This window comes from Echeneis naucrates, chromosome 7 (assembly GCF_900963305.1).
Source record: "Echeneis naucrates chromosome 7, fEcheNa1.1, whole genome shotgun sequence".
In the NCBI taxonomy this organism is placed as follows: domain Eukaryota; kingdom Metazoa; phylum Chordata; class Actinopteri; order Carangiformes; family Echeneidae; genus Echeneis; species Echeneis naucrates.
Window position 1 is genome coordinate 24292151 of NC_042517.1, and position 21591 is coordinate 24313741.

The following is a 21591-nucleotide window of genomic DNA, read 5'->3' on the forward strand; positions in this document are numbered from 1 at the left end:
TGCTTCATCTTGCCAGCATCTTTGTCGCTGTGCATGTTTATTGAAATTTGGCCATGGCTGTTAGTCTGCCATCCTGCTGTTAGTGATGCAAACATTAAACAGAAGATAAGTCACCTCATCTCACTGATCTCTGATGTGCCTCTGTTTTATGCATTTTATCTCTCCCTCCTCAGACATTCAGACCTGCAGCTATGATGATCGAGCGTTCAGCTGATTTTGGCCGCACTTGGCGCCCTTATCGTTACTTTGCCTCAAACTGCACAAGAAACTTCCCTGGTATCCCTTCCAACGGCCTGCACCACATCAACGACATCATCTGCGAGGAGCGCTACTCTGACATCGAACCCTCCACCAATGGAGAGGTGAGTGGTTGTGTACTGTAAAACAGCAGCCAGAGAGAGACCAAGGTCAAGGAATTAGGTTTCCTGCCTTCCTTTTTTCAGGAACATGGGAAGTTTGAAGTAAAACAGGAAGAAGACAGGAAGAAGGGATTACACAGACTTGCCAACTCCACTTATTCTGACACCCCGTAAATCCAAACATTTGGGAGAATTCATGACTCACTTCTTTTTCTCTCACATAGAGAGAAAAATTCATGGAGTGTTTCTGTCTCCTTATTTATGTTTATCTTTGTGTTTTACCATGAAAAGCAGCTGCAAAAAAATTAATCAAGGGACCTTGATGGGTCTCCTCCTCAGCACAGAAACACAGAAGGTAGCTGGCCAGTGTGAGCGCACACACACATATCAGTGGTGCAATGACACTGATACATAAAACTGTGGCAGGGCTAATTCAAAGTCACATTTTTAATGAATTACAAACAGGAATCAACTTTGACCAAGCTTCAGCAAATAACTGATCCTCTCCCAGCAGTAAGTGGATCACTGCAAGGGAAGTGCTCTATAGGGATGAGGTGTCTCTAATATACAGACACGGGGAAAGGACCTGAAAGTACGACTCTGAGAAACACAGGAATCAGTTCAACAGGCTTTAATATGGGTTCAGTACACGGATAGTCAGTCCACACGGTGGAAGAGCAAAGGGGAGAGGTAAAAGACAAGGCCAAATAATCCAAACACGGCCGGAAGCCAGGAACACAATAGATGACAAGGAGTGCTGGAACATAACACATGCAACAACAATCTGGCAAAGAACAAATGGGTGAAGGGGGTTATATATAGACGGAGGAGGTGATTAGACACACACAACTGAGGCACATTACTGTAGGGAAATGCCAGTAGTGGGAAACATGAGGGACCAAGAAATAATGTGACCTGAAATGAGACAGAACGTGAGTATCAAAACAAAACAGGAAGTGGCACACAAACACACAGGAGACAGGGCAAGTCATGACTTGTGGAGGGGCGACAAACAAATGTGCTTGTTGGTGTGATCAGGTGGGGCACCGAATCTTCACAGTGCAGAGATGACAGCAGAGAGGGGAGATTTTAAAACTGACGGGCCAGTTTGTTTATTGGAAAAGTACAAGAACAGGAAGATTTGGATTATTTCTTTAAGGTTTGAACTTTCTGTCTTCAATAAGATACATTTAAAGTAATATAACCCTATACATTTAATTCATATCACTTTCTTTTTAGGCTCATTTGATAAATTGAAAGGATTTTTGGGACAGGTGAATGTTTGAGGAGAATTAATAGCCATTGAATTAAGAAAAGTTAATTAAGGAAACCTAACTAGGGAGGGTGGCACTTACTTGATTGACTTTTGATATAACTGATGTTTCAGAGGAATGTAGTTTCTTTCAGGACCAAGCAAAAGTGAAATTGAGGTGAATTGCCTTTTTTCCTCCCCATCACTTCTGTCTTTGTTTTGCCCAACAGCTGTTGAATTTCTTGACACAACTCATTTCACTGGGATACATGTTTCCTATTCAACGTCAAATTAAATTTTCTTCAATGCTAAAATCTAATGATATTTTCTCTGTGTAAAAACTGCTCTGTGTTCAAGGTCATTTATAAAGTTTTGGATCCTGCCATTCATGTGAAAGACCCCTACAGTTTGAACATTCAAGGTGAGTGAAGACTGTTGACTCTGGATGTGCAACTCAAGCAACATCACATCATTATATATCCAGCTTGTAAATTATCATTTCAAGACAAACCCTCGTTTTATTCTTCCTATAATATAGACTTCAGCCTTTAGAACTGTCTCACTCGGGCTCTGACATTCATTTTGTATTGTGACATTTTGAATTTTAACTTCTGCCAGATTTTAAAATATTTCCTCTTTTCAGAACTTTTACGCATAACCAACCTGCGTATGAACTTCACCAAGCTCAACACTCTGGGAGACGACCTGCTGGACCGACGCTTTGACGTCCTGCAGAAATATTACTACGCCATCTATGAACTGGTGGTCAGGGGGAGCTGCTTCTGTTATGGTCATGCCTCAGAGTGCGTCCCAGTGCCAGGAGTGGACACCCGGGAGAACGGCATGGTGAGTTCATGGACTGTATGGCCAAAACAGTACTACTCTGACAACAATCGTAGAGCTAACTCTCAGGGACTAAATGAACTGATGCTGTTGCATAAAAGACACAGAAACAACAGGATTAATTCGTCTTTAAAATGTAAATGTACTCATTGTCATTACTGGCAATACCTAAATTGTTTTTTTGTTTTTTTTATCAGATTCACGGTCGTTGCGTATGCAAACATAACACAGAGGGTCTGAACTGTGAGCGCTGCCGAGATTTCCACCATGACCTGCCATGGAGGCCAGCAGAGGCAGATAATCCACACACCTGCAGAGGTGGAAACATGCAGACACACACACACACACACATGCAGTGAGTCTCGTGAAACTTTGTTCAGAGCACAGTCTAATTTTGCTGAAAACCCTGGCTTTACTGCTGAATGGTAGTGTACGGTTGAGACAAACGGCAGTGGGACTATGGAGAGAAAAACAATTCAGTGATCAATGCTACTTACGAAGAGAGTGTAGAAAGTAGAAAGTTGTCTTACTTTAAAATAATTGTATCTATCAGCAACAGAAATATGTGGAGTGGACTGTGGAGCAGAGTGTAAAGTCACTCAGCTGTAGATATATTGTGCTTGGAGTGCACCTATAGTCCCTCTTGTTCTTACAGAGTGTAACTGTAACGGACACTCCACTCAGTGCCACTTTGACATGGCTGTGTATTTGGCCACGGGTAACGTCAGCGGAGGAGTGTGCGATGACTGTCAGCACAACACCATGGGACGCAACTGTGAGACCTGCAAACCTTTCTATTACAAAGACCAAATCAGAGACATCAAGGACCCACGGGTTTGTGTTGGTGAGTCCTTTTTAGTGTTGCGTTGCATCAGCCGAAGACTGATGATATGATTTGATACTGCTTTTGTCATCCTTTCCCGCTTCGCTTACACTCTCCTTCTGACTTCTAGCCTGTGACTGTGACCCAGTGGGCTCTTTGGAGGGGGGAGTGTGTGACAGTCACACTGACCCAGAAATGGGGATGATTGCAGGTCAGTGTCGCTGCAAAGCCAATGTGAAAGGCATGCGCTGCGACGACTGCAAGGAGGGCTACTATGGCCTGAGCCAGAATGACCTGCTAGGCTGCCAGCGTATGTACAAATCTGTTTGTCTGCCACTGAAACAACCATTTCAGAATCCCATTATAAATGCACATACTGCTTTTTCTTTTCAGGTTTATTTGATTTTGCTGTAAGCTGTAAATGCGTCAGAGATAGCCTGGATATAGGAAATCAGTATAGAGAAGGAATTTAACTTTATTGAGCTAAAGACAGTTTATACAAAATCCAATCTAATGTTAAACTAAGACCTACAAAGTGTTAAAAAAGCAGCTACAAAACATATGAACAGACAGGATTACAGCGTACACCAAGCACCATAAGAGTAACAGAGCCAAACAGCACATAATACACAGATAGCACTTGACCTATATTTAAATGCACGTCTCTGACTCACTCAATATGTTTGTGTGTTTCTCCACCAGCTTGCAACTGTGACCCTCGCGGTATCATAATGACGGATGCTCCTTGTGATCAGATCAGTGGAGACTGCTCCTGTAAAAGATATGTGACTGGGCGATACTGCAACCAGTGTCTGGTTAGTGAAAGCTGCTCTCCTTTATACCCACAACTAATTTTTGTTAGGCGCTGGATTCGATTTCATGCAAGGAGACATACGTGAGTGTGTCCTCGCATATCATGCCAAAATTAAGAAACAGAGACTAGACAGACTTTAATTTGACAGTAGCAGAATCATTTGGAAGAAAGACTTTCTTTTTGCATATGTCTGACCAGTCTCACTTGGTCTGAAGTGAGAAAATACAAAAGAAAATACATATTGTGGAGTGTTAAAGGGACAGAGCCCTCCTTGGTTTCAGGATGGATTTCTCTTTGAATCTATGTGGAGGACAGTGGTCAGCTGCCTCCACCTCTCTGATGGCCTCCTGTTTGACTCCTGCAACATGACGACACAGGACACACTCTGATGTCCTGGTCGAGCTCCTCATGGCAACAAATACAAAAGCTGTGCAATTCTACAGCTTTGAAAAAGTAAAAAGTAGACAGTGTTTGTGTCATTGTACAGCCTTGCTCTGAGCTTTATTTCCTTCCCTGCAGCCTGAATACTGGGGGCTCAGTAACGACCTGGGCGGCTGCAGACCATGTGACTGTGATTTTGGTGGAGCCTTTCACAACAGGTACAGTTGTCACGTGTCCTTAAAGGCGTTTGTTCACAAATCCTGAATTTCAGTTCCAGATATTTAGAATTTTCAGTTACCATTTCCTGTTACTTCAGGTGCATGATGGAAAACGGCCAGTGTGACTGCAGGAGACATCTGATTGGTCGACAGTGTTCAGAGGTTCAGCCTGGATATTTCTGTGCGCCTCTTGACTACTACAAGTATGAGGCAGAAGATGCCACTGGACACTCCCCTGGTGATGCTACACTGCCGGTGAGCATGCCACTTTGATTCAGTGTCGGTAGAAGTCAGCTTTCAGGTCACTATGACAGACCACCAGCTCATCAAAGCGTGTCTACACGACTATAAAAGAGCAAGAGTGCAAAGTTCACATTTTCTCTGTGTAACAGTCACTATGTCGTTTATCGGATCTCTTTCTAAGAGTAACATAAGAAAAACCAATGTTTGTGACTCTCATGTGGCCGTGGTTAAGAAGAGCAGCCACTGCAGAGGGGAAAAACTCTGCAAACACCGGATCAGTATTTGTTTAGATTAATTTTAGCTAACAGTGTACAAATAACTCGGGCCCAGTTTGGCCTCCTTTGTCCAGTTGCAAGTGTAAACTTGACCTTATGCTGGATCTTATGCACCGAGACTGTCTAGGTCTGAATGTCCTATGACCAGCCAGAGCTGCAGGTCAGTCTTCAGTTCTTATCTTGTTGGATCTGTTAACTGCCCGTGATAAAGTGAAAGTCAGCACTCTGCTATCTGTAATCTTTAACATGGCTGTCTTGGGCAAAGCCCTTTGTTGGTACAGTACACACCCATCCTCTTTGGGTTGCTCGCATGGGTTTGCTCATAACTGCTATCCTGACGACACCCTTTCTTTTTCACCTGATCAGACCTCTGTCTCTTCATGGATGTCTGTCTGCCTTTCTGACCTTTGCCTTTGCTGTGTGTTTGTGGAAGTGTGCCCCTGTATTGTGTCCTTGAAACACGAACTTTATGAGCCAGAGTTGGGTTATTTTCTGAGGAAGACAAGACATTCATCTCCACATCGCAGGAGATCTAATCTACTCCTGTCTGTATCTTCCTCAGACTGCGCAGTTCCAGATCAAACGTCAGGCCTTGGATAAAGTTGAATAAAATGATGTTATGACTATTTCATGAGGAGTTTTCATATTACCCTGACTCCACCAGTGTTGTTTTCGAGAGGGGATTAGAAAGGTTCTCATGAGGTAAAAAAGTGTTATCCAACTCAGACATGCACTGCGATTAAATCCAAGGATATTTTGTTCATGGCCTCTCTCTCTCTTTACATATACAGCACAGGCCAAAAGTTTGGACAAACCTTCTCATTCAAATGAATAGGAAAGTGTGTCCAAACTTTTGGCCTGTACTGTATATAAAGTTATATATTTGATGTTTCAGTTTCTCTTACTGTCACAGTCATAACTAGTTTTTTTTTTTGTTTGTTTTTGTTTTAAATATTCATATCCATAAGATCTATTTTTCTGTGTAGCTTTACAACAGTGCCTCAGTGCCTTCCCTTCTGATTGGCTTCTGATTTTAAGGCTCTGATCATTTGGACTGAGGACTGAGAATGAAATTTCACTTTATTAATATACAACCTACAGACCACATGAAGGCCTACCTTTAGACCACAAGGACCTTTAGCATTTACCTTTAGATCATATTAACCTTTAACATCTCCTTCTAGACAATATGGACCTTTAACATTTACCTTGCAGAGAAGTTTCCTCCCGGTAACTCTGCATCCTTGTCTCTATCCTCTGTCATCTTTGCCTGACTGCTTCCTAACATTCTTTCCTTTTTCTGTCAGTTTTTTTTTTTTTTTTCACTTCACTCCATCACCTTCTACCCACCTCATTTGTAAGAAACCCCCTTCACTTCCCCAACCAGCCCCTCGGGCAAGCTCGGGCAGTTCATGCTTGCAACAGCACCACAACAGGAATGTGGAGGCATGTTTCAACTTCAGAGAAAACTGTGGAAGTCAGTGAATAGGAGATATGTCTTCAAGAGAGGACCCTCTTATCTTTGGAGCTTCTTTAAATGACATCTGGAAATAAGTTTTAGAAACACAGAACTCAGAAAAAACTCACAAAGTATCAGCCCAGCATGAATGACTCTCTCTGCTTCATGTTGTCATTTTCATCTGGCTCAAAGTGGCTCATTGCAAGGGTTTCTTGAAAACATTTTACATATGAACCCTACTCTTTTTTCCTCTCAGGGCAAAGTTCGTCCCCAGGCAGAGACCGACTGTGTTCAGCACCTTAGCAGTCAGTTGAGGCGTCACCGGCGTCACCGGCGTCATGGTCAGATCACCAACTCGCATCAGCATCGGGCAGCACTGAGACGCATCCGCCAGCTTCAACAAACAGTGAGATTTTTTCTTTAATTTATTCATTGCATCTGTTGCTTGCGAGGAGGCTGCTTCACTTCGCAGAATCTGACTTACACAGAAACCCGAAATGAGGTGAACTGTGTGTGAGCTGAGTCCTCAGCTTTTAGAGCTGAGATTGCAGTCTGTTCACATCCTTTTCAAACCCTGAATTGAAGCAATTTTCCTCACAGGTTATGTCCAAAAAATGTTCTTTGAATTGTTTCATTTTAAGGACAGCTAGAGGCCTGTGCAGGTGAAAGTAATTCACCCAGAAAAGTTCATTTCTGTATGCATTTCAGTATGTTGCATGGAGCATCAATAATCTATCCATTTATTATCTGTACTGCTTATCTCAAAACTGCCTGTCTTTGCACTGCTGGCGGGAGCCGTAGTACCCAGAGGGAATCTACACAGTAACCCTAACCCTAACCCAGGCACAGAGAGAACATGCAAACACCACAAAGAAAGAGAATTGAAAGTAGAACAACAGTGCTAGAAACACCGCACCACCCAACCATCAAATGTGTACTCCACTCTTACCTTTTTTTGGTAAGTTTGTAGTTACAAATTGTATGCGCCACTTGGCAGTTTGAGGTAACACGCTAATTAAATGTTAGGTTGTCAAGTTAATCATGTCAATTTTGAGTAGTAAAGCTGAAACAGAGATAGGTGATGAGAGGGACAGAGAGGGAGATGGAGCCCAGACCACCAACATTTAGACAAGATGGAGCCTGAGACCCCAAAACTTGAATCTGTGATCACATTGGTATGACTTCATGACTATCAAAAAAGCTAAACCGTTTTTCTTTCAGATCCTACTAAACAAAATTTGTTATTATAATGTACTGACAGATGACTTGCAATTTCATCCAGTAAATTAATCTTGATAATCTTTCTGCGTCTCTCAGCCAGATGTGAGACCTGTCCACAGAAAACATACTCCCAGCCACATGGTGACATGGACAGGACCTGGTTTTGCTCGCGTGAAAGATGGAGCGGGTCTGGTATTCACTTTCGACAACATCCCCTACGCCATGCAGTATGACATCATGATCCGCTACGAGCCTGAGGTCTGTGAGCGTGTGGACTTGGACATGCAAGACTGTAAAACTCTGCTTCTAGTTTAAGTCTTTTTAAATACGCCCTTTCTGTGTGTGTGTGTGAGTGTAGTCCACAGAGGACTGGGAGGCCATAGTTAGTATAACCTCAGTGCAGCTGCCTTCGAGCCTGCGGTGTGGAAACCTCCTCCCGACGGAGCAGCTCTACACTGTTACCCTGCCCCACCACAGCAGGTACTAAAGTGTGAGTGTGTCATTTTGTGTGTAAGTCTAAGAGAGGCAATCACAGCCTGTGTGTTTACACGCGCCACTGAAGGATTTGTTCCAAGTAACACAGGTCTTGATTTGGTTTGTGTTGTACTATTACATGGTTGTCACTCCTGTCAAGCCTGCCCCGACTTGTATGCATGTGTGAATCAAGCTTGTACTTGTTCTCCTCCTCTGTGCCGTGTGCTATTTTATTTACTATTAGAGTCTCTGTGGAGGACACAATACTCGGTTAACTCTATAAGTCTCATATGAAAGCAGAGCAGCAGCTTTGTTCACTGGTGTTAAGATTGTGGAAAAATATCAGACAAGCATACACACACACCTGGCCCATGCTCAGTGTGTTTAATTCATCAGTATGATCCATGACTGAGACGTTATAGCCAGAAAAAGGACAGACATATTTAATGTGTAATGCAACTTTGTCAAACTTCACTTCACAAATGTATTTTTCCTGCTGTCATAATCAGCTCAAAAGTGAAAAATGTCAAGCCTCATCACTTAATATTAACATTCTAATTCTACCAAAGCATTATAATACTGCCATTATCAACAGGACTAGGATCTAAGATTAAAAATAAATAAATAGGAAAGACGGCAATGCAGAATGTTTAGTTTCAGCCTGCTGAAAAGTCTTTCAGTGACTGAGCTCATCTGGAACTAAGAGGTCAGACCTGCCCGGATCTGGCTGCCTCAGCGGACCGTGGATTGGCTTCCGCAGTCCTCTGTGGTGGTTTCCTCAGCCAAAGCCAATTAGCAAAGTTTGGCCAAAACATAAACACAGCCTTGGATGCCAAACATAGGTACAGATAAACTATTACTAATGATAATTATTCATACCCTATTTCAGTAAATGATAAAATAACTCTGTTAATACATCAATATTACAGATTTTCCTTTCCTGAACTGTGATAACAGAGAAGACAAATAAAAACAGCATACCATTAAACATTCATCAGGCAGTTGAGTCAGTTGACAAATTTTAAACCTTGCTGGACCTTCATTGGAGTGCTGTGACTTACCTCATGAATTTTTTCTTGAACCAGGAAATGTGTATCAGGCAGAGATGTTCACAAGCAGTTTTTTGCAAGGCCAAGTCAAGTCTCAAGTCTTTGGTCATAAGTCCAAGTCAAGTTTCGAGTCTCTAAAAAATAAGTCTCATGTCTCTTATGGCTGTAATAAGCATTCTATCATCAGCTGCTATCCAGTCTGTTAAGAAGATTCAAAGCATTCAAATCATTTATTATTATCACTCCAAACTAAGTTAACGTTACATAGCTGATGCTAAGTTAAAAATGTTTGCTAACCGTCCATATGTGCTAATGTGAATTAACGCAGTAGGGAGAGAGTGGGGAGAGAATGAGAGCAGGAGGAGGGGGCTTCAATACAGGCATGGACAGGAACATGTGATGCTCCATTAAGTTCATAGAACTGATGCTGTATGACATTCATAAAAATATGGAGCAGCAGGTGTTGCAGGAACATGGGTTAAGGATTATTCACCACCTGTAGGATGGGGACGGGGAGAGAGAGGAGAGGAACCGGGAGAGGCAGAGACCTCGGAAAACATGGTTAGTAAATGCAGTATACATGCTTAGAACTGGGAGAAACAGGGATTTAGGAGAAGCATGTTTGTTGGTATGTCGGCGCATGCAAGGGGAAGTGTAACTTCATTTGGCTTGATTGATAAGTACAGCTGAGTGTCGTCTGCATAACAATGAAATTTGATGATGTGATTCCTCATAATGTTGCCTAAAGGAAGCAGATATAAAGTAAAGAGGATTGGTCCAGGTACTGAACCCTGTGGGACTCCATAACTGACTACAGTTACTGATGTCAATCTGATAAATAGGATTTGAGCCACCTTAGTGCAGTTCCTTTAATTCCAATTTCATGTTCCAGTCTCTGTAGTAAAATATTATGGTCTATGGTGTTGAATGCAGCACTAAGATCTAGAAGGAGAAGTATGGAGGTTGATTCATTGTCTGAGGCCATCAGAATATCCTTGGAGACTTTAACCAGCGCTGTTTCTGTGCTATGATGGGCTCTAAATCCTGACTTAAACTCTTCAAACAAACCGTTCCCATCCAGATGATCGTGTAGTTGTTTTGCTACAGCTTTCTCAATGATTTTAGAAATAAATGGAAGGTTCGATATGGGTCTATAGTTTGCCAAAACATCTGGATCAAGAGTCGGCTTTTTAAGCTGGGGTTTGATGACGATTAGTGCTGAGTAATATGAGCTTCTAGCACTGCGGAGAGCTCTTTGCTGGAACATCAGTTTCTTTCTAAATTGGTGACAAAAAGAAAGTAGTGTCATTAAGCTTGTCAGATGTTTCAAAGTTTCATCACTGTTAATATGCACATAATAAAACATAAGGATTGTTCATGAGCCCAAAACACGAGTCCAAGAAAGGTTTGAAGTCTCTGAAGTGTGTGTCTTAAGTGCGACTCGTGTCTGAATAGTAAACTCCAGTCCCCATCTCTGGTATCAGGTAGGCGACACTGCTTTTCCAGTGTAAAGCTCACACAAATTGACGGAGTGAGAGATGCAGTCATATGAAATGTTTTTTCTTTTTCCAGATATATCCAGATGCCCAGGCCATTCTGCTTTGAGCCCAGTAACCGTTATGTGGTCGCAATCAGGTTCCAGCGCCACGGGGTGTCACATCGACACCTGACTGCCTTCATTCTCATTGACTCGGTGAGGGAAGAATTTCTCAACCAACCACGCTTATTGCACCCTTTAATGAGGAGTCACCTCAGGCTGCAGCTACACATCAGAACTGTGTCAAAATGCTTTGTTTTCACCATCACCTTTCAGTATGCAGCACATTTCCAAGATTAAGTTACACATTGTTTAACCTGTTATTTCCACATTCAGTAGTCTGGATTCTATTTCTGTGAGAAAAGCACAAATAGATGCCTCATTAATGCCTCAGAGGGAGCTTAGTAGGGAGGCAGGTTTATCCGGACAAGAGGACAAACTGATAAGATTGATAAAGGTCTTATGTCAAGGTCATGGTGGCCTTTTGAATGTGACTTTGTAATTCTGCACATTTGGCAAAAGAATCTTCACTGATTTGACTGGTGGTTAGAACTGAGACACGTCTTACTAATAATTCAAACGGTTAACCAGAAATATGTTTCTATTTATATTTATAATATTATATTTATATTTTATTATTTTCTTTGCATAGACAGGGAATTCATAACTCATGTTTTGTGAGTATTGATACTTTGAAAGTTTGAAAGCTGCTTCACCTTTGCTAGCCATTCATTTGAACATGACATAGCTCAGTAACTTCACTATTTCACACTACAATAAAAAAAAAATTGCAATAATAATAAAATAAAAAATAATAAAAAGAAATTGTGTAAAACATTGAAAAGAAAAATGCCATCTTTTATTTTATACCTTTTGTTTACCAGTTCAGCTTCTTCTCACTTAACTATTTCCAGTAAAAGGCATTATAAACCAGGGTGCCCAAACCAAAAATTACCGTTTTTGTACAAGTTGAGAATCACAGCTTTTTTAACCTCACGGGGTTAACACTTCCTCATAATATTCATATTCACATTCACATTGGTAACTAAAGCACTTTTTGTTCATTTCACCATGTTTTCAGCTGGTTTTGATCCCCAAATACACTGAGCTTCCCGGTTTCCAAGGTAATAATCCCGAGGCGGAGCATCGGCGGGAGGAGATGGTTCACTACATGTGTCTGGATTCCTTTATGATCACGCCGATGCCAGCCCTGGCTGAAATGTGCTCCAAACTCATCTGCAGCATTTCATCCATAATTCACGATGGTGCTCTGCGTAAGTAGACACAGAGGATGTGGATTAAAGTCCTTTTTAAGATGATGCTAATTGGCTGCTTTTTCTTTTCCTTGTGTGCAGCCTGTCAGTGTGACCCTCAGGGTTCCCTCAGCGGGGAGTGTGATAAGGTTGGAGGTCAGTGTCGATGTAAAGCCAATGTGATGGGTCGACGGTGTGACCAATGTGCCCCAGGAACTTACGGTTTTGGAGTGAGTGGCTGCACCGGTGAGAACAGATTTTTTTTATTTCAATAATCTATGTGTGACCGTTCATTGTCTATAAAAGTGATAGATGTAGACTCTGGGCATGATAAATTAAACCAGTGGTGAACTGCATTCCAAAGACTTGATGTAAGGCAGGTTCAAAACAGAAGCTCAACTAATGGAGCCTGAACAAAAGCACAATATCGTGTAGTTATTTGTCCTTGTTCTTTTCTTGTGGGGGAAAAAAACTATTGTGAATTTCAATAAATTTCTTTGTCCTGATTCCAAGAAGCAGCAACAAGATGATCCATACGGAATCAGTGGTTAACCATTTCATTTCCTTTTCCTCCAGTCTGCAACTGCCACTCCGAGGGTTCATTAAGCCACCAGTGTGACCCAGTTACAGGGCAGTGCCAGTGCAGACAGGGAGCCACGGGGCGCGCATGCTCAGACTGCCAGCCGGGCCAGTGGGGCTTCCCCAGTTGCAGGCCCTGTCAGTGCAACGGCCACGCAGACCTCTGTGACCCCCACACCGGGGAGTGCACAGCTTGCAGGGAATACACAGCAGGACACTTCTGTGAACGGTAAGGGAGCTTTGGGTCAAACCTCATTCAGTCTCTTTTGTCCCTGGTGATTGAACTGATAGTAAACGTCTCATTTGTCTGTCCCAGTTGTGTTGACAGCTTCTTTGGAAACCCTGTGCTTGGCTCAGGGGAGCATTGTCGGCCCTGCCCCTGCCCCGGCAACCCTGGCTCAGATCATTTTAACGGAGTTTCCTGCCAAGCAGACCAGAACTCTAACCAGATCATCTGTAGCTGTAAACAAGGCTACAGCGGTAAGAATTGACTCTGCAGTGACTCTCACTCCACAAAACAAAAGTTTTCAACTTATCACACTATGTTCTTCCCTTTCTTACCCAGGGCCCCGCTGTGACCAGTGCGCCCCCGGTTACCATGGAAACCCGGGGTTACCTGGTGGGCAGTGCCTGCCGTGTGAGTGCAACGGCAACATTGACACACAGGACCCCGGGTCGTGTGACCCCAGGACTGGCAAGTGCCTCAAGTGCCTGTACCACACGGATGGCCCGTCCTGCAGCCACTGCCAACACGGTTACTATGGCAATGCTCTGAGCCACGACTGCAGACGTGAGTTATGGTTGCAGATTTCCTTTTCTTTATTAGATTCAGTAATCACATCTCCCATGTGCTTCCACATTTCCACATTAACACCCCTTACACACCTGTCGTTTGCGTGTGAGCCTGTGATGCGACACAAATATGTCTCAGACCTTCTTCTAGCATCTGAGTACAGAAACTCTCTTGAATACATGCTTCCTTCACAGGTTGTACCTGTGTGACAGCTGGCACGCTCCCATCTGCCTGCAGTGATGGACAGTGTCACTGTGACCAGCAGACCGGAGCCTGTCCTTGCAGGGAGAATGTGGCTGGACATAACTGTGACGAGTGCGCTTCAAACCACTGGAACTACGGTCAGGACCGTGGCTGTGAGCCCTGTCACTGCAACCCACAACATGCCCTGGGAGCTCACTGCAACATGGTAAGAACAACTGATGCAAAAGTCACGCGGTATCATAACTAATTTTAAATCCTTCTGCCTGTGTGTCTTCTACAGTTCACAGGCCAGTGCCACTGTCATCCAGGCTTCGGAGGTAAACAGTGTACTGAATGTGAGCAGTTCCACTGGGGAGACCCACAGGTGCAATGTCAAGGTAACTCACCTTGTGACAAATGGACTCAGGAAAGGGAATCTAAGCATTCATTCATTTATACATTTTCATTCATCTTCAACTGCTTATCTATTTCCACATTGCGGGGGGTGCTGCCAATCCCAGCTCACACTGGGTGAAGGGCAGGGTACACCCTGGACAGGTCACCAGTCCATCACAGGGCCAATGCGCAGAGACAGACAGAGACCAACAACCACTCACACTCACACTCAGACCTACGGACACTTTAGAGTCACCAGTTAACTCAAACATAATGTCTTTGGACGGTGGGAGGAAACTCACGCAGGCACCGAGAGAACATGCAAACTCCACACAGAAAGGCCCCATGTACACATGGTTCACATTGTTCTACAACATCCCGTCAGTGTATGAAAAAATTTCCTTCCAAGCCAGAGACAAAATTGAAAATGAATACATGAGGTCACACTTGGACAAACTTCACAAAGACATCATCACACATCCTATTAATTGGTTTCAACCAGACAAAAAATGTCAATCGGAACCCTAGCAGCATGACCAGCATGTATACAAACCATGAGAGTAGAGCAGCCTGTTGGAAAAATGCAGCAGATATTTTAATTTAATTAAACATTAAGGTAAATATGAAAGTTAAATTTATCAAATAAATTATAAAAAAAAAATAACCTATACGTCAAAGGAGACAGACTTTTATGAAATAAAAATCTTCCAAAGCAAAACTATCAATGAAATCTTACTCCTTAAGCAGCAGTGCTGAGAACTGGAATTATTGACCTTTGCCCTTTGACTCCAGACAGTGAGTTGCCGCTGGATCTCCACTGATTTTGAGCATCCTCCCTTTCTGTGTGGCTACATCTCATTTTGCTTCCATTACAAATATTGACAACTATAGGAACGAGCAAAGTCTTTCTTTGGCTTCACCTACAGATCATTCCTTCTCTCCCACTCCTTTCTTCTCCCACTTAGAGTGTAACTGTCACCCACTGGGCGCAGAGATGGCCCAGTGCAACCGTACAACGGGGGAATGTGAGTGCCGGGAGGGAGCGGCTGGGAAGCGGTGCGATGAGTGTGCTCGGGGTTTCAGCGGAGACTTCCCAAAATGTATCCAGTGTCACCCGTGCTTCCAACTGTGGGATGACGCCCTTTGTCAGATTAAACGGGACTTGGAACACATCCAGTACACCCTGCAGAAGATCCAAGAGAACGGGATCACCCCAGGAGTTGGGGACACACGTATCAAAGAGCTGGAGAAGAAGCTGAAACAGGTCCAGGACCTAATCAGTCTGGAGGACGGTGACAGGATCCATCAGCTGATTGGACAGAGCATCGATGACATCAGGTGAGGATGCAACATGTGTTTGGATGTTGAAAATGTATGTGATTTCCCTCCCTGAAATATAATCATTGTGCTTTTCATGCTCCAGGGCTGAGATCGCCCTGACCGACGGCCGTCTAATGGGAGTCGCCCGGGAGCTAAACATCACAGCAGAAGAAGAAGGGGTACTGAGAGGCACACTGAATGATTTGGAGAAAGAGTTAAGGGAGTTCAATGCCACTGTGGCTGACAAACAACGCCTTCTGGAGGACTACCTCACCTCAGGATTTGCAGGTAGTCAACCTGTGAAAAATTAAAAACCCTAACCCTCACCAGAGTGTCCGCAGAGCCTCAAGTGTGTGACGTAAATAATTCTGTAACAACCACATAACTGTCTTTCTTTCTGCTCACAGATCAGTTTGAAAAAGTGAAGAAATATTATCAGGAGTCACTAAAGACTGAGAAAAAAGCCAACATGTCAGTGTCTGGTCCTGATAGTCCAGTGGAGCAGTCCAAGGAGACCCGAGCTCTCACTGAAGACCGTCTGGCATCCAGCAAAAACAAGTCCCTCCGTGATCAGGCTGCTCAGAACAAATCACTGAGCGAGCTGCAGCAGAAGGCCCATGACCTGGATAAGAAGACACATCACCTCAGTCTCAAGGTAGACGGAGTTCATAACTTCAAATTTCTGTTCCTCAATGAAATCAAAATTTCTTATTAGTATTCTCTGCATTTATCAGCATACACCGTTCACTCTGCTGTTCATTGAATAAAAAACAAATCTAGGGTGAAAATTGTAAAAAAAAAAAAACAAGTTAGAGTTTTTTGTGTTTTTTTTCTGGTATTTTTAATATTGGGGTTTCATGCATGCAGAGTTGAACAAAACAAAATAAGGCATAGTGAATGAAATTGTGATTTACAGCTTGACAAGGCTCAGTGACTCCAGTAACTACAAAAGAGAGGACTGACCAAAATAAAGTGAAAAATAGTACTCAGATGTAACTGGATGAGACCAAGTCTCTTGTTTTTCTATTTGTGTTGATTCCTTTAAATGATTTAACCCGTCATTGACATCTAGTGGCCACTAGCAAACACATTCTTCCCTAATTCCCTGACTGAGCGTTGCGGTAGCAAATACAGTCTTCAAGTGTATTTCAGGATTTTTACATGGACTCAAACACAGTAAAAACTGCTGGGTGAGAACAGTGGAATCATGAGAATCAGATGAGTTTTGTTTATATGTTTCTACAGATCAAGTTCTTGTCCTAGACCACTTCTTGTCCAAAGGCAATAAAAAGACTGAATGCATATTTAACGGCACGCTCATTCTGATTTACTCATTGAGATAGAGATTAAAGGCATATTTATAAAAGGGTTAGATCAGATCTACATTGCTTCAATTCTATGGAGTTTATTACCTGGAGAAAGATAGTAAATCAGATCCAGACACACACACAGTGACTGCCTTTTTAGTTGTTTCTGATCTCTGTATTTTCGTAACGTGGGCTAGAGAGGGATAGAAGGTAATATCTGTATGTAGTAGATTTACTCCAACGGGTGAAATGCATAAATCCACGATAACAATCAGATCCATCAACCTGTCATCTATCCTTAAAGGTATATGATATTTAGATAACAATAATAATATACTGACGTTAAACTAACAAATGTCTCACTTGTATAACTAATATGATGTAATATTTTAGGAGCCATACTTTTCTGTCTGTCAGTCCTTTGGTCTGAGCTCATTGAATCAAATAAGAACTGATATTGTTTCAGTTTGCCTTGGAATAATGTGGAAAGTTATTTCCCAGCATTGAATTGACAATTATTAGTAACTTTCAACAATGTTATTTCTTCTTATATATTGCTGTTATATCCATGTGAATCATGATGTGTTGTTGCTCCATACAGGTATGTGGTGGCCATAGCAATGACATTGTAAATGGCAGCTGTCCGGACAGCCAGTGTGGGGGTGCTGGTTGCCGTGATGATGAGGGTTTTCATGTGTGTGGAGGAGATGGCTGCAATGGGACTGTAAGTGCCTCTGTAGAGGCACTGGATAAGGCCAGGAAGGTGACAGATAGCCTGAACAGCGCCAACGAGGAGGCGCAGGACGTCCTCAGAAAGGTGCTTGAAAGGTTAAATGCTCCCTGAACATTAGGGCTGCAGTGATGGTGAATCTCGGTACTGTAAGATTTCTCCCTTGAACTTAGATTTTGATTTCCTGTGTTCAGCTCCAGGATATAGTCTTTCTGATGCGGGATGTGAAAAACCAGACGATGAACATGCTGGAGAAAGCCCAGATGAAGAAGGAGCACTTTGAAAACAACAACAATAAGCTCAAAGATTTCATCAAGAAGATCAAAGATTTCTTGAGGGGCATGTTGATGATGTTTTTACTGATAATCGTTGTCCTAAATGAATTGATTCAGTGAGTGAGAGTGTGAGTGCATTGTGGTGTGTAATTTTGTCTCCGTGCTTTCTGCTGCACAGAGGAGGGAGCAGATCCAGAGAGCATAGAGAAGGTGGCTCTGCAGGTTCTTGCCATCACACTGCCAGTCAACAAGACCATACTGGACAAGATGATCATGCAGATAAAGGACAGCCTGTCCAACCTCACCAACATCGAAGCCGTCATCAACCAAACCTCACAGCACATCAGCAAAGCCAAGGAGCTGCTCGAGCAAGCTAAGGATGCCAAGTGAGTGATACAACCTTCTGTCAAAGCAAAGTGCACATCTAGTATCCCGTTAGAAAGAGCAGCACGATGGTGGATCCCTGTTGGCTCACCATTAGTGTTTTATACTCACTGCCACTGGCCTCTTGTTTTTGTTGTTGTTTTTTTTTTCATATCAATTGAAGCATTAAAGAACATATAAGCCTCAGTTTGCACAGGTTGTGCTCTTATGCTCTTTATTTATTAAAGACAGAATCAGTCTCACTCCAGATGGTTAACAAAAGTGGAACAGCTGCGATAGAAATTTTAATGCCTGACGAGTAATAAGTATATCTTGAGGAAAGAAACACAACATGGAGCTCCTGATGGCTGAGCCACCTACTACTGGGATGTTTGGGCTTTTTTCGACTCCCACTGTGTCAGACTCCTTTGTGTTATTCTCCTTTTCTTATCTCTTCTTATTTCTCTGAGCATGAAGGTTTGGACACACCTTCTCATTCAAGTAAATAGGAAAGTGTGTCCAAACTTTTGGCCTGTACTGTACATGAAAGAAAATCTTCATCACATTGTCTCCAATTCCCTGTGCAAATCAGATAATTGCACAAACAGCATGTAAGATGATGTTCTCGTGTTAACAAATCAGCAGTCTGTAGATTCCTCCAGCTCGGTGTTTCAGTTTCATGGTCCAAAAAACATCATTGCTGTCCACTAACGAGCTATTGTTCACCAGGAGCTGTGTGAACACTCCCACAGAGGTTAAATGCCTGGGTCCAACTCCACTGTTTGTCAGACTAGTGAGGACTCGTCAGACCGATGTGTTCCAAACCGATGAAGCCCCTGGGATAAGGAGGCGAAACGTCTTCGATAAACCTAAGTCCTAAGTCCAGTTGCGTTCGATTCAGTTGTTGGCCGGATATGACTATGACTTGGATGAATGAGAATATGCACAGACTGCTTTTTACTGTCCGTTCTCCCCCCTGAGTTTTCCCACTGACACTCGGATGTTTTTCCAGACAAAGCAACCTGCCCTGCATCAGACCGCAGCTGGACACAGTGCAGCTTCTAAAAAAGAGGCAGTTAAAAAATATATGTATATTATATAGAAATACATGATACATGACATGCTTGTCTTTGGACGGTGGGAGGAAACCAGAGTACCCAGAAGAAACCCACGCAGGCACGGGAGAACATGTTAACTCCACAGCAACAGTGCTAACCATTTGCCGCTGTGCATTTCCACTGAGATTCACAATGTCTTGTCACTCTGTGTTCTTCCTTCTTCCGTCTCTTCTTTATAAAATTCTTTTGTACAATTTATAGAATGAGATAGTTTAGACCTGCATAGTTGAATACTGAAAAAAGGGTTAATGGGAATCTATTTTTTTTTTCCTTTCGATGTTCAGGTTCTTTAACTAAAATAACTAAAAGTATTGAATGAAGCAGTTCTAATTTCTAGCATGGTAGAATAGTGGTTAGCACTGCATCACAGCACAAAGGTGGCAGGTTCGGTTCCCAGCCTGGGTCCGTGTTCTCTGGGTACTCCGGTTTCCTCCAACCGTCCAAAGACATCATGTTCGGGTTAACTGGTGACTCACACTCTGAGTGTGAGTGTGAGTGGTTGTTGGTCTCTGTCTGTCTCTGTGTGTTGGCCCTGTGATGGGCTGGTGACCTGTCCAGGGTGGACCTCGCCCAGAGGGAGCTGGGATTGGCTCCAGCACTCCCTGCAACCCAGAAGTGGTAGAAGATGAATGAATGAATGTTTTCTAATTGTTCTCTTACAGTTTGGAGACAGATAATTTCATTTCTCTTCCATTATATAAAGATAATCAATCATGCACACCAACTCAGAATATTTATATCTCCCAAATTATGTTCTGTGATTGACTCCATGATTTTGTGTTAGTGATAACACATATAAGATAACACAACACATGCAACCCATCGTTATTGAGCAGGACCAATGTAAAACCATTTTCCCTGCGTGCTGTCTTTGTGCAGGAGAAGAGCAGAGGAAGTAAAGGATTCAGCCAATAATACAAAGCAGGCATTGGTCATTTCTGAGATGGCCATAGAGAAAGCAAGGACAGCCCTGAAGGAAGCGCAAAACAACCTGAACAGAACCAGGAACGCCACCGCTGAGGTACAGTCTGACTGAGGAGTGATTGTGTGTTTGTGTGTGAAAAGTTGTTTGCTGCTCAGCGTGATGTTCCAGGTTTTACTGCTCTACTTCCTGTGGTGAGTCACACAGACAGTACAGGACAAAAGTTTGGAGACACTTTCCTATTCATTTGAATGAGAAGGTGTAGTGCTCCTTTAGCTTTCCAACATTGACTTTTTTCTCTACTTTGTTTAATGTCTCATTTCATCATAGGTGGACAAGGAGCTGAAGCAACTGGAGGATAAACAAATGGATGTCATGATGCGCTTAGATAACCTCTCCATGGCGGTTGAGGCTCTGAGGAACAAGACGGAGCAAAACAGACAGATGGCCAAGGACGCCAAAGATCAGGCAAACAACGCCACTTATCAAACATCCTTGCTGCAGAAGGTAAATGTGTTGCATTGCGTTGCCTTAGTGCTTTTATTTTGAAATGATGTTTTGTCTTGAAACATATTAAGTAAAAAAAACATTTTGAGCTGTGCCAAAATGCCAAAAAAGTCATAGTAACAATGGTTTGTTGCCTCCCAGATTCTCAATGACACAGAGAAACGATACGAAGAGCTGAGGACAAAGTTGGATGCTCTGGGTGAGGAGGGTGGAGATCTGAACAGCATCAACCAGAGGGCAAAAGACATCAAGAAGGAGGCAGACGATCTGCTGAAAAAAGCCACAAATGGAATTATAGAACTGGAGGGTGAGTTCAAGAAGCTGTCTCATTACATTCATTCTAAGAAGATTTGATGTGAGAACATGGTGATATCCAGTGACTGAATCAATTGTTATTTTATCTACAATCTAAAACATACATAGATATAAAATATGCCAGTCTAAGTAGGAGGGAGTGGGAAGAGAAATGAGGGAGATCTGGGACAGAAAACAACAGGAAGTTAGTTATGTAGTTTGTGTAGTTTGCATCAAGAACCATCTACTCAGTCTTATTTTTTCAGATTCATTGTCATTTGACCGAGAAGTCCAACATGAACAAATGATCAGAAATCTGCATGGAAATCAGAGAGAACTGTCACTGAAAATCATCACATGTTTTTGCTTTTCTTCAGTATCAGAGTGATACAGTGATATTTGTTTGTTCAGCTGTTTGTACAGCACAAATGCGACCTGCTAAAGAAAATTTCACCATTTAACGATGCCTGTTTGAAAAAAGTATTAAAACATAACAGCAGGGGGCACAATTGTCTGGAATCGCCATGTACAGTCATGCAGCTGTCTGTAATGAATCTTAGACAGCAAATTCAATTCATGTTTCAGTTCATTCGTTCATAATAT

The 21591-nt window shown here is 42.7% G+C and overlaps 1 protein-coding gene across 1 annotated transcript in view; it reads left to right on the plus strand.

Annotated features, from left to right (window-relative positions):
- The window catches only part of lamb2l (laminin, beta 2-like), a 46455-nt gene that overhangs the window by 23659 nt on the left and 1205 nt on the right, over positions 1-21591 (plus strand). Inside the window, exons 6-34 of the mRNA XM_029505497.1 lie at positions 174-362; positions 1969-2032; positions 2255-2457; positions 2652-2772; positions 3110-3298; positions 3408-3587; positions 3980-4092; positions 4611-4690; positions 4789-4945; positions 6924-7073; positions 7985-8146; positions 8247-8368; positions 10984-11104; positions 12030-12222; positions 12304-12447; positions 12778-13009; positions 13097-13260; positions 13346-13570; positions 13768-13982; positions 14058-14154; positions 15118-15490; positions 15576-15760; positions 15880-16127; positions 17381-17596; positions 17704-17848; positions 17963-18170; positions 20145-20286; positions 20518-20694; positions 20836-21001. Of these exons, the coding sequence (XP_029361357.1) occupies positions 174-362; positions 1969-2032; positions 2255-2457; positions 2652-2772; positions 3110-3298; positions 3408-3587; positions 3980-4092; positions 4611-4690; positions 4789-4945; positions 6924-7073; positions 7985-8146; positions 8247-8368; positions 10984-11104; positions 12030-12222; positions 12304-12447; positions 12778-13009; positions 13097-13260; positions 13346-13570; positions 13768-13982; positions 14058-14154; positions 15118-15490; positions 15576-15760; positions 15880-16127; positions 17381-17596; positions 17704-17848; positions 17963-18170; positions 20145-20286; positions 20518-20694; positions 20836-21001 (4981 nt within the window). The remainder of the gene's footprint in view (positions 1-173; positions 363-1968; positions 2033-2254; positions 2458-2651; positions 2773-3109; positions 3299-3407; positions 3588-3979; positions 4093-4610; positions 4691-4788; positions 4946-6923; positions 7074-7984; positions 8147-8246; positions 8369-10983; positions 11105-12029; positions 12223-12303; positions 12448-12777; positions 13010-13096; positions 13261-13345; positions 13571-13767; positions 13983-14057; positions 14155-15117; positions 15491-15575; positions 15761-15879; positions 16128-17380; positions 17597-17703; positions 17849-17962; positions 18171-20144; positions 20287-20517; positions 20695-20835; positions 21002-21591) is intronic.